The sequence below is a fragment of the Bombus fervidus genome, chromosome 2 (assembly GCF_041682495.2).
Source record: "Bombus fervidus isolate BK054 chromosome 2, iyBomFerv1, whole genome shotgun sequence".
NCBI classification, from domain to species: domain Eukaryota; kingdom Metazoa; phylum Arthropoda; class Insecta; order Hymenoptera; family Apidae; genus Bombus; species Bombus fervidus.
The window spans coordinates 3,556,652-3,568,648 of NC_091518.1; the positions used below are offsets into that span (position 1 = coordinate 3,556,652).

General features: G+C 33.4%; 3 protein-coding genes across 6 annotated transcripts; 1 reads left to right on the plus strand and 2 right to left on the minus strand.

The window, feature by feature from the left end:
• Positions 1 to 271: 271 nt before the first annotated feature.
• LOC139996955 (uncharacterized) lies at positions 272 to 1,071 on the minus strand. The gene is made up of 3 exons (XM_072021539.1): positions 895 to 1,071; positions 690 to 828; positions 272 to 630 (listed from the first exon to the last, which is right to left on the minus strand). The coding sequence occupies exons 1-3, from the start codon at positions 1,066 to 1,068 to the stop codon at positions 449 to 451; spliced, it is 495 nt and encodes a 164-aa protein (XP_071877640.1). The 5' UTR covers positions 1,069 to 1,071; the 3' UTR covers positions 272 to 448.
• A 189-nt stretch (positions 1,072 to 1,260) lies between these two features.
• Positions 1,261 to 9,252, minus strand: Chro (chromodomain-containing protein chromator). Of its 3 annotated transcripts, XM_072021363.1 has the most exons (11): positions 8,828 to 8,991; positions 7,676 to 7,774; positions 7,129 to 7,271; positions 6,796 to 7,036; positions 6,557 to 6,720; positions 6,362 to 6,492; positions 6,043 to 6,252; positions 5,862 to 5,944; positions 4,677 to 5,753; positions 3,420 to 4,589; positions 1,261 to 3,295 (listed from the first exon to the last, which is right to left on the minus strand). In XM_072021363.1, the coding sequence occupies exons 2-11, from the start codon at positions 7,728 to 7,730 to the stop codon at positions 3,198 to 3,200; spliced, it is 3,372 nt and encodes a 1,123-aa protein (XP_071877464.1). In that variant the 5' UTR covers positions 7,731 to 7,774; positions 8,828 to 8,991; the 3' UTR covers positions 1,261 to 3,197. The 3 variants fall into 3 exon arrangements, with proteins under 3 accessions (XP_071877464.1, XP_071877462.1, XP_071877452.1); XM_072021361.1 differs by lacking the exon at positions 8,828 to 8,991 and adding an exon at positions 9,147 to 9,252 and having other exon boundaries at positions 3,420 to 5,753; XM_072021351.1 differs by having other exon boundaries at positions 3,420 to 5,753; positions 8,828 to 8,990.
• Ssl1 (general transcription factor IIH subunit 2 Ssl1) lies at positions 9,243 to 11,890 on the plus strand. 2 transcript variants are annotated; one of them, XM_072021452.1, is made up of 8 exons: positions 9,243 to 9,520; positions 10,032 to 10,100; positions 10,174 to 10,375; positions 10,459 to 10,587; positions 10,658 to 10,831; positions 10,895 to 11,151; positions 11,228 to 11,477; positions 11,567 to 11,890. In XM_072021452.1, the coding sequence occupies exons 2-8, from the start codon at positions 10,042 to 10,044 to the stop codon at positions 11,696 to 11,698; spliced, it is 1,203 nt and encodes a 400-aa protein (XP_071877553.1). In that variant the 5' UTR covers positions 9,243 to 9,520; positions 10,032 to 10,041; the 3' UTR covers positions 11,699 to 11,890. The 2 variants fall into 2 exon arrangements, with proteins under 2 accessions (XP_071877553.1, XP_071877544.1); XM_072021443.1 differs by lacking the exon at positions 9,243 to 9,520 and adding an exon at positions 9,546 to 9,942.
• The last annotated feature ends 107 nt before the right edge of the window (positions 11,891 to 11,997 follow it).

The following is an 11,997-nucleotide window of genomic DNA, read 5'->3' on the forward strand; positions in this document are numbered from 1 at the left end:
TATAAATATATTAAAATATATAATTATAATTCATACTATAATCAAACGTAATATTTTAAATTTCACATTTTCATACATGACATGATATAATTATTAATGTTTATTTTCTATAAAAAATTGAAAATATGTATCTTTCACACTTGATATCAGACATATAGGAAATCTTTAGGATAATGGGACAATTATTTTCGAAAAAAGGTATTCTAAATTCTTTTTCATTTCGTTGCACTGCCAAAGGATTAAATGGAAATTAGTCGAGACGAACCTTATACATCTTTTTCAATTTAAAATTACGAAATTGCACGTAATTCGTGTTGGCCACTAATATACTCTTTTGGGTATCAAATTTTAGTATGCTTTTTTTCACTCGATTGTTCAAACTTGATCGTAGTTTGGAATAAGACCTGGTTCAGAAGATTTAATACGAAGATTATGAAATTCAACGTTTTTAACCGTTATTTAATATATAGATATACTTATTGACATCAAGTTTTGGTAACGATGTCACGTGTATCAATGATCGTTTAAGTTTTGATTTTGGTTTTTGTCTTGATAATTCTATCAGTTTCCTGTATTCGTCCCAAATCTTCACTTTTGGTGGATCTATTGTTAACTCACTATGATGTATGTCTAAAAAAGTTGTTGATGATTTTTTATATGTTAAATAACAACTTTATTAAGTATTATACCTAAATCTGCTTCACATTCTTCAAAATCAACATCTTTAGATTTTAACTCGTCATGTTTAGATTTTAAGTCTTCCTGAACGCTACGTTTCAGCAGTTTAATGTCAGCTGGACAAGCATTTTGTAACCTATTTTTGTAGGTCTGTAAAAATCACGGACATTTGACTATTTTGGTTTTTCTGTTAGTCAAAAATATGAAGATACTAACGCAGAGTAGATAGGTCGATTTTTGTTGCAAAACCACGTCTTTTTGAGTAGTATTAATAAAACCATATGACATTTTCCAATTATCATTTCTGTATTGTACCATATTTTCAAGTCTTCTTTGGACAGATTGAGTATATGTTTTACTATCATTATCTTCCATCTGGATAAGACTCATTTAATGAAAAAAATTTATCAGTCAATCTTTAATTACGATTAACAAATGAAATCGCAAATAAATACATTGCATGCTTAGTTATTTAAATCTTTTTTGTAGGTGTTAAATAAAATTTGAACAAATATACATGGTGATTAAGGAATAAATAATTAGAACACAGTAACGATTATAATGAAAAAATAAATATGTAGATTAATTTTGACACTATGGTTTATTTGGAAACAATTTTTTTATATAAAGGTTTAGAGAATGAAGTTCTATGTACAAAAGGAGTACGTTAGTAAAATACTAGGATTTTATATTCCTGGCCGTACATCGTGCAAAATAGTTTCTTTTTATACCGAGATATAATTAAAAATGGTTCTCGTTACGTGCAGTTCTTCCTCTTTTTATTTTATTGCAAGAGTAGACTGCTTATAATTAAACGCTTGAATCTAGTTTAACCCTATTATAATTAATTATTATTTAAGTTGACGAAAAAACGTCAGATTTCGTTTGACATTGTCGCGATAATCACAATAAGGTACACTTATTTATATTTATCGTAAATTGTATTTCGTACATACAAAGAATTCGTGTATCTTTCTTTGCTTTCTAAACCCATATACATACACATACATATGTATAATTATTTCAACACGCATAAACATTATATGCACGTATTTTTTAATTGTTTTCCCTTCTCTGTTACATATATGACATTATAGATTACGCTTTGTACAGTCTATTAAATAAACAAGCGAGAGAGATCTCACAGATTCTCAACGTTGCCTATTTCTATAATACGTTCAACGAGACCTCCACCATCGTTCACACAAGTATTAATTCTTCGTCTTAAGATATAAAAGATTGGTACACTTTCGTTCTTTTCGTCAAAAGCACTATAGCGCAGAAAGCGATTAGCGTGTTTCGAAAAGCATCGTAGTTATTCGACAGATATCTTGGACATTAATTGTACGTGTGTAATTATGTATCGAGCAACCTGAAAAGGAATGGGAGCTTGATAATAATGAGACGCGCATGATATTGCATTAAACAACACTGTATTTTTCTGTCCTTTTTTCATCTTCTTTCTTTTGTTTTAAAAGCCTTATAGATTTAAAAAGTATGTGTTTATTTCCTTTTATAAGAGTGCACTTATTTTAATCTATTAAGAGTAAGCATACACAGTCCTTGAAACGCAAAAAAAAAAAAAGAAATTAATTTTTGCGCTCGCGTAAATAATTTACAACGCACAGATTTAAATATTATTACGAATATTCATGTTTGAATAATACGATTTTAGAAATCAAAGAGTATTGAATTATAATTTATATGGATCTTGTGGTGAAGAAAGGTATATGTATTAGCATAGAGTCAAACTAGGTTCAAGTTTTATATAAAAAATCATCGCGATAGAAGTGGTTGAAATATTCGATTCTTTTCTCTCGTTTTTTCTTTTTAACAATATATTTACATTCTGAAATGCCAATTCGTCCTTTGATAATTACCAATAAATTCTTCGCGACTTTTCTCTAAAACCTGATCAAATATATCGTGCTATATAAGCTTGGACTTTGTATGCAGGGGAATAAAGGTCTTTATTAAAAGCCTATTATTGTGTGGAAAATATAAAACCCCAGATTATACTTCACTATCCTACAAATACAATGCTTAGTTCAAACGTGTAATGGATTTTCCTGAAAGATGCAATATGTTTTCCTTTCGCGTTTACTCTCTCTCTCTCTCTCGCTCTCTCTCTCTCTCTCTTCACATTTATAAATTAAACGAATAAAAATTAAGATTCCAGCGAATTTGGAACACTGAAACATGAATTTCTAAAACATAATTATTTATCCATTAATCTATTATTCTAGATTTCTGTGTAATTACGATCCTGTTATTATTTTTTCCATTTCTTCTTTTTACAATATACCAGCCACATTTGTTTTCTGTTCTTTTTTTTCCACATTGTATCTGTTTTCAGCTGGAAAAATTGTGAATAATTTCATTGCAATTGTACGAAGTTAATGTTCTTACATATATACAATCCACGATCGTCCTTTAAGCGTACAACTTCCATTGTAAATTGTATAGTTCGATGCATAATCGTTTATTCATTCCGCAAGATATTAATGTTAAGTGTCTCTTCACTTGCCGAGTCCGAGCGCAGCATACTGCTCTTCCGTCACTTCTGTCATCATTAGATTTCCGTCAGGTAAGAGTAAGACTACTCTTCTGGTTCCACCTAACATAATAATGCAATTAAATTTTAATAATATATCTCTTTACTTTAGTTTTCACTATCAATTTTTATTTCTTAATATATAGTTTAAAAAATTTGAAACAAATGTTTAAATTCGGTACATTACCTGGAGTAGGTTCTTCCGCTTGTACGACTTGAGCTACAACTTGGCCATGGCCATCACCATCTTCTTGTCCCTCCGTCACATCCGCCGTATTCGTGTTGTCCATGATAGACATTACCATTGGATTTTCAGTAGGTTCTGTACCACCTTCCTTTACATAGAACTGCGAAGCCAGATTTACTTGATCAGGTATTAATTGAGCTACAGCTTCCGCCACAGCATGATCTAACGTTAAAACAGAGCCTTCGTCTCCTTGTTGCTCTGTGGTAACATACACACATTGTTGTTCGCCATCAGCATCTCGAGTTACCAATAATGTCTGACCATCCTCAGCTTGACCAGCCACTTGATAAACAACACCATCCTCTCCAGTTATTGTTACCAAGTTTGACGTATCTTCGGTTACCTTCCTCTCTTCCGGTATTTTTTCTTCAGTTTTTACATCGGTAGACGCAATTGCTATTGTGTTAGTCGAGGTAACAGTGGCTGTGGTTAATCCTGCTGCAATAGAGGATTCACTGGTTGGTGTCGCTTCTGTTAACGGTGTTGTCGTGGTTGTGGCTGGTGTGGCCACGGCAGGAGCTGTATCATCCAAACAAGGAAGATCCGGTGCAGGAACAGATACATTCGTCAAATTGATTTGCGCTGGCTCGCTGGTCTGAACGATGGTTCCTGTCGTTCCACCGGGACTCATTTCGACTCTCATTATTCCACCACCCTCTGTAAGAGAATCAAGAGAAGGTAGAACCAATTCTGTGGTAGTGGTTGTAGCGGAGACGTCTATACTCTCTGATGTAGTTGTACTGGTTTTAATGGTGGACAACGGAGTTCCCGTAGATTCAAGTTCAGGTTCTGGTTCAGCCGGTTGTTCGACGGGTTCACCATCCGGTCCAATGATACGGCCCGTCAATGGACAAAGAGTAAACGGCCTAGGTGGACTATCAGGCTCCGTAGTGGCAATGGTATCAGCTTCAGGAGGTGGAAGCTCTGGTTCAACGTCGCTGCTACTCTCTTCGGAGCCTACCTCGTGGAACTCCATATGAAGTCCATCACCTTCCGCCAATTTGCTTTCTTTCAGTTTATTTCCTGGAGTGGCCGTCACTGGTGTTTCAGTCAATTTCCCTCTGCCTCGACCGGCGGTAACACGAGCAGCTGCTAGGAGGCCGCGGCCACCTGGTTTAATGATACCCGCTGCTTCTTGAGCTTTCCTTTTTGCCATTAATAACTTTTGCTGCGGAGATAATAATGACTGTGGCTTACCAACTTGTGTTTTTGGAGACTGTTTAGCCTGTTGCACTGGACTAGTTCCAGACTTTACCACTTGCTTCGGCTGTGGGCTAAGCACCGTAAACTTTGGTCTAACTTGAGTAACATTTCCAGGACTCACCGAGTTGCTTTGCGTAGTTACAGCCGTCGTACGTTTTTGTAGTACCTGGCGTGTTTGCTGGGACTGAACTTGTTTCGGGGCTGGCGCCCTAACAGGTGTGCGAATTGTTGACCCGATTCCAAGTACGCTAGTTGGTGTCGTCGCACGCAGTGGAGGTCTGGGTAACAAAGGTCGACCGTCCGCACTGCGTTGGCCTGTAACAGGTCCAGGACGTATTCCTGTACTTATTCTTGGCTGCAAAGTTATGGGAGCCGGCACCGCGGTCACGACATGTATCTGCGGTAACTGTGTCGGATCTGGTTTCGGCTGGATCTTTATAGGCTCTGTTTTCTGTGTACCTCCTGCTTTATTCGTAACAGGCTTAGAAACTACTTTCATCTGCGTTACTACTTGACTTCCATCCATTTTAGAAACCACTTTTACCGGTGTTACAGAATTCGATTGCGATGCGGATATTACTTGTTTCCTTACTACGTTAGTATTATCTCGATTTTGAACCATCAAAACACCTTGTGTAGTTGGCGAACCTTTTACAGCTAATTTTCCGCTAGGGGACGAGTCCAACTTGATGATGCCATCCTTCCGTGACATTACGTAAACGCCGGATGTTAAATTTGGCATTTGCTTCGGGTCAACTTTAACAACTCCTTTGGCATTCGCAACTAAGACTGGTTGTTGGTTAGATTTTGCTCCTTCGGGAGATTGAAGTCCCAATGAAGTCGCAAGATCTGTAGACGATCCACTTGCTCTGTTAGACCCGTTTGATTGAGCATTAGCACGATTAAATGCGCGTTGAATCATATCACTTCGACCCAACAATTTTTCCTCTTCAGACTCTCCAGTCCAGTCTTCGTCACTACCTGTGTCGCCTTTAGTCCGTTTAGCAGCAGCGCTGCTGCCACCATCTTCGGAATCACTCTCGGAATAATCCATCTTTCTTTTCCCTAATACTAAACAAATTTCAGAATCTTAATATGTTTCTAACATTTGTAGTGTATATACAATTCTTACGAAAAGTACAGGTTAGTAATATAGACTATATTATAAAATACACATACGGTCATTGTCTTCGTCTTTCATGGAACCGCACCATTGTTTCACTTGATCCATTGCTTTTGATTTACTTGATCGCATAGGTCGTCTACATACAGAAAATTTGTAATTTGAAGTGTTATTTTAACAAATATAGAGAACACACTGAAAATTGTAGAAACTGTAGGCAAAAAATAATTGCCTTACCCTACTTGACCTGCGGTGCTTGGTCCAGGTTTAGCTTCAGTTTTTATAATTGTTTTTTGTGCAGGATGCGCTCCTCGACCTGCTGCCTTAACAGTAGCTTGCTGTTGGGCTGCTTTCAATTCTTTTTTTTTAGCAAGATTTCTTTCAAATTCTTCTAACAAATGTTTACACGTAGCTACATGCTCAGCAGGCTCCCATCTATTATGCTCACTGTAATTATTCGCATATTTTTATCTCCGAATATTTTTAATATCTTTCGTAATGTATCGTATTATTCTCCTATCTAAAAATATACAGTTATATTATAAATTAAACTTACTGTCCAAAACCTTCCCATTTTAATAGATATTCTGAACATCTTTTTTTGGGGTTAAATCGTTTCGCTAAGATTTTTTCTACTACGTACTCTTCATCGCTTGAATCATCATCACCAGCTTTATTTGATTTAGTCTATAATGAATAGATTATTAGCTTTTTACATACGTTAAAGTTATTGAAATGTAACGAAACTGACCTTGAGTTTTATTGTCGGTCTCAACTTTGGTTTTTCTTTCTTTTCTATTTCCTCGAAAGATTCATTACTTTTTTGATTCTTTGCTTCCAAAGTTTTACTATCCTTTTTACTATCGTCTTCCGGTTGTCCGTTTCTAATTACTTTACGGACTACTATGGGTTTTCCTATAATAGTACAGAATACCTTAAGTGCATTGATCATTTAAATCAGAATGAAATTATTGCTTTTTTGATAAGCACCTTCTGCATTAGTGGTTATTTGATTTTGCCTTGGTACGTCCTGCATTTTTGCATTACTAATTTTCGTAAATGTTTGTATAGTTTTCCCAGCTGCAATCCAGGAATCTCTTATGTGTGTATCCATCTTGCACCATTTTTGATACAGTTTCCATGAATTTGTTGAGTCCCTATCTGAACCTTCCTGTTGGATTTGTGAATCTTTCCATAAAAGGAAAGCCCATACTTGTGCTTTTTGCTCATTCTACAAAAAGTTAAAATAAGATAGTGATATTCTTATTCCAATGTTATTTCTCAATGCCATTATGATTTAATAGTGGTGTAAGGATTACTAACATTACTATTTTCACGAAAATGTGAAATTTGGGTGCAAGCGCCTTCCTTTGTACGATGCTCTTGGAATTCTTCAATAAAATGAAAAACTGAATGGCACTGTCCACACACAAGAACATCTAATCTTCCCATCTCTTCTTGTGCAGCTAATAACATAATAAAATTTATTATTTTATGTTTGTAAATCAATCATAGTAATAAAGATTGTAAAATACATCTTCAAAAGAAGTTTCTTTTAATATTTTGGTCAATATGCCAAGGCTCTCACTTTTATGTACCATTGATTACTGACTTTTTATACTCATATAAATTATCTGTTATGAAACTGTTCAAAAGAATACATGTCTACAGATTTCAAATATTAATTCTAACTATAATAAATTTAATTTGTTTAATATTTTATGTAATAATTATCTTTGTTAAGAGTTTAAAATTATATTATTCATTTTTAATAAACTTATGTATTTATACAGTATTTATGTTTATAGCAGTAAAATAAACAAAGGCTTGTTTGCGTAGCATATTAGTAATGACAAATTGTAAATATTACCTTTAATAGCAGTAGGATTACTACTAATGGCCGAAGGGCCATCGCCACCCTCCATTTTGTTCAATAATGTATTCGAGTCTCTATCCACAAGGTTCTTTTCTAAAAAAAATAACATTTTCTTTTAAATTCTACTGAGACTGTCCACTGACAACTTTACTCATATTATACCAAGCATATAAGACAAAACAAATTATCAATGACAATACATTAATAACAGATTAATTCAATTATTCAATAATTCTTTGAACATTACATTATAAATTTTAAATTCACGGTTCAGTTATTATATACTAACATGGACATATATTATCTCTTCTCTACAAGTAAACTAAAATTTCAATGATAAGATCCATATTTTAGATTAATTAACTAATTAGCAGGTAAAAGAAAATAAAACTTAATTACATCAAAATATATATTGTGACAAATAATATCTATCCTTTGTATAATAAATAGACTGTGGGCCTGTATGCATTTTTATATTTTTACAAATATAATTAAAGACATGAAATTTAAATAGAAGTTTGTTGCACCTATCATATATTATAGCAAATATTATTTTCGATATTTTGCACCCTTAAATGTATTTTTGTATTTTAAAACTTCCATAAATACATAAAAATATACAATCTAATAATAAATATTATGTAGCACTTATAACGTATATTAATTAGCAAATGTATGGATGAACCTTTACAAATGAATTTTTTAACAATTTATATAACAAATTCGTTGAATAAACCTATTTTCTTTAAACAAACAGTGTAAAAACATTATTAGATCGCTTCTGTAGCATATCCTAATTAAAAGAAAAAAACCGTAACATTCGGAGTTCGAAGTTTCGCGGGTGTCAGAAAAATTTATACGCAACATGCCGGTGGAAATCGAACTGCGAACATTTTTTAACAAGACACCACTACCGTTGTTACGGCTAATTCGATGATCCACTCAACACACACTGCTATGTACAATAATTCCCTGAATTATTCTCGCACGATTCGAAGCATTATCACGAGGAAATATCTTACGGCGGGGCCTTTTTTATTTAAACTAAATGAATTCCCGCATAAATGGTAAGACGTCGAGAGGCACACAGCATGGAGTCATTGTAAACGCGGCCAGTGGCGTAAGTTACCAACGAATAAAACTCACAAATAAATTTGTTCTTGAAATAGTAGCCGGTTCACTGTGAAAGATATGTACGATATAAACGATTATACTAATTGCTGACAACACGAGCGTTCAGAATTCACGGGAACATTTAGAAACGATGCCATCGCCGCTGCCGCCGCCGCCACAGACTCGTCCTCTGTCTATCATGAGCAAGCCGATGCTCGTCAAGATGGCTCTCGTCACGAAAACTCTCCCCGACTATTCACTTCCTGTCTACCCATGAATATTTTTTGAACACACTTAATGCCCATTACCGATTTCAATCCGATCGAGTGTTAAACCAATGATAACAACTTACACCCGGTAAACCGTAGAAAAATTAGATCTTCCCGATCTGGAAATAATTGCTGTTGCTGCACGAGATGGTATGAAAACAGTGATCGCGTCTGACGACAGTGGCGCCATGGCGCCTGCCCGCCACGGCAACAGCTCACCATTTTGGCGGGAAAATGTTACTCGTTAATTTCCCTTTATCTTCTTTTGCAAGAGATTCTTCATCTATAATTATATATTTTATGCTTGAAATATTATACTCGAGTGAGATTATGAGGAAAAAAGAAATTATTTATAGAAAAGGGAGTTTGTTTTATAGGATCCGTTGTCTAATTCAAATATGCCGCTTTTCTTCGTCAAACTCATCTATGTTCCGGCATTGGGTCGAGTATAGAAAAGGCAAGTTTATGTTAATTGATGTCAAGATTTGGTAAATAGTCATTGGTTATTACCGATTTATGAATTCTATATGCGATTAATTGTTCTTTAATTTATTTATAAATTAAAACTTAATGCGCTAGAGCATTTTATTTATGTTTGATATGTTTCTTTCAATTTATGAACAACTTAAAAAATAGATTAATTCTTGTATTAAACCGGACGAAAGTTGTATGTTGTATGAAGATTTTTTGTAAAAATTTATTATATTGTTTTGAGAATTTCTTTCTTTCAACTGTAATTTTATGTTGTTAATATTTGCCAAGTATTAAGAGACGCGTTAATCTTTTCAATCATATCATTGACATATAAGTTTTAATGTTAGCGATAATATAAACAACATTAACCTTATTTCTTCGAAAGATTGAATACAATCATCTAAAGTAAGCATTGTCCTAAATTTATTGGAAAAAAGTTCGGAATATAATTTTTTAATTAAACGAATTGAATTTGATCGTGGTATTTATTTCAGAAATTAAAAAATGGCTGATGAAGAAGAAGAGAAAGAGTATAGATGGGAGACTGGTTATGAAAAGACATGGTATTCATATTTTTTAAAGTACTTTAATGAGTTATTATATACAATTATTATATGTAAATAATTTCTTATACAGGGAAGCAATCAAAGAAGATGATCATGGATTGTTGGAAGCATCAGTTGCAGATATTATTCACAATGCCAAAAGAAAACGTCAAATGGAAAAGAAGGTTGGTGCCAGATTAGGGATGATGAGGCATCTTTATGTAATTCTTGATGCTTCTGAATCAATGTCACTTCAAGATTTGAAACCAACTCGTTTTCTATGTTCCTTGAAGGTACCTATTGATACCTTTATACTATATTTGATACTATATAATCATATATGTCATTATATTTTGTTATAAATTAATTTTTTTAGTTGTTAGAAGATTTTATTGAAGAATTCTTTTATCAAAATCCTATAAGTCAGTTAGGAGTAATTATCACAAGGAATAAGAGAGCAGAAAAAGTAAGCGAATTAGCTGGAAATTCTAAAAAACATGTGAAGGTAAATTTTTTTAGAGCATTGTTTATATTTTTATTTTGATCTATAAGTACGTATTTTTATATATTTGTAGGAAGTACAAAGTATGCAACAAATTGCACCAGTAGGTGAACCTTCATTGCAAAACTCCATAGAGTTAGCTTTGAAGTCATTACGTCTCCTACCATCACATGCTAGCAAAGAAATACTTATAATAGTAGGAGCACTTACAACATGTGATCCAGGAGATATCAATGAAACTATACAAGTATGTATTATAAATTGTAAGATATACTATGTAAAACAAATTACATGTTAATTTTTTTTGTAGAACATGAAGATAGATTCTGTCAGGTGCAGTGTGATAGGTTTGGCTGCTGAACTATATATTTGTAAAAGAATGGCAACAGCAACTGGTGGAGAGCATGGTGTTGCATTGGATGATAAACATTACAAGGAACAGTTAAATATGCACATAGATCCTCCTCCAGCTGCAACTAGGTTAGATGCTGCTCTTGTAAAAATGGGCTTCCCTCATCATGCATTACATTCTTCTGCAAATGATTCAGCTATGGCAGTATGCATGTGGTAAATAATTTTTTAATTGTTAATTCATAAATAAAATGTTCTTTTAAAGGGAAGAAAATATCTTTTTCTTTTACAGTCATGCAGAAAGTTCAGATGAATCTGTTAAACTTCTTAGTACAGGATATCTCTGTCCTCAGTGTTTGAGCAAACATTGTGAACTTCCAGTAGAATGTAGAGCATGTGGATTAACATTGGTGTCTGCTCCACATTTAGCACGGTCCTATCATTATTTATTCCCTGTTGAATCTTTTAAGGAAGTTGTATTCAGTGGAACTCCTTCAACTTGTTATGGTTGTCAGAAGATATTGTCTCAAAAAGACAAGAAGGTATAATCAATGCAACACAGCATGCTTTAATAAAAACAATATACAAATATAATTTGCAAAATATAAACTAGAACTGTATCTTTTTCCAGGTATACATTTGTAATAAATGTAATGAAACATTTTGTTTAGACTGTGAAATATTTATTCATGAATCTTTACATACATGTCCTGGCTGTGCTACCAATCCAGATACATATCAAAAGTCCACAGATAGAAATTAATTTATTCAATGTATATAAAATAAAATGAATTACTTAAACCAAAGTATTTTAATAGAATATTGAACTTAAGACCAGTTTTATAAGCAATAAATTTTTATGATGTAGAACTGGTTCGTGATGCACGTATAAAAAATATTTCTTCTTATTAAAGAGGAATGAATCAATGAAAAGACAATAATAACATTAATGGAAGTTCGTTTTATTTTTTTCTTTATATTAACCACTATCTGTCAAATACTCTCTGTGTAATGCAGGAAGTTCTCGCAACATACATGTAAATACAATAAATATATTTATTT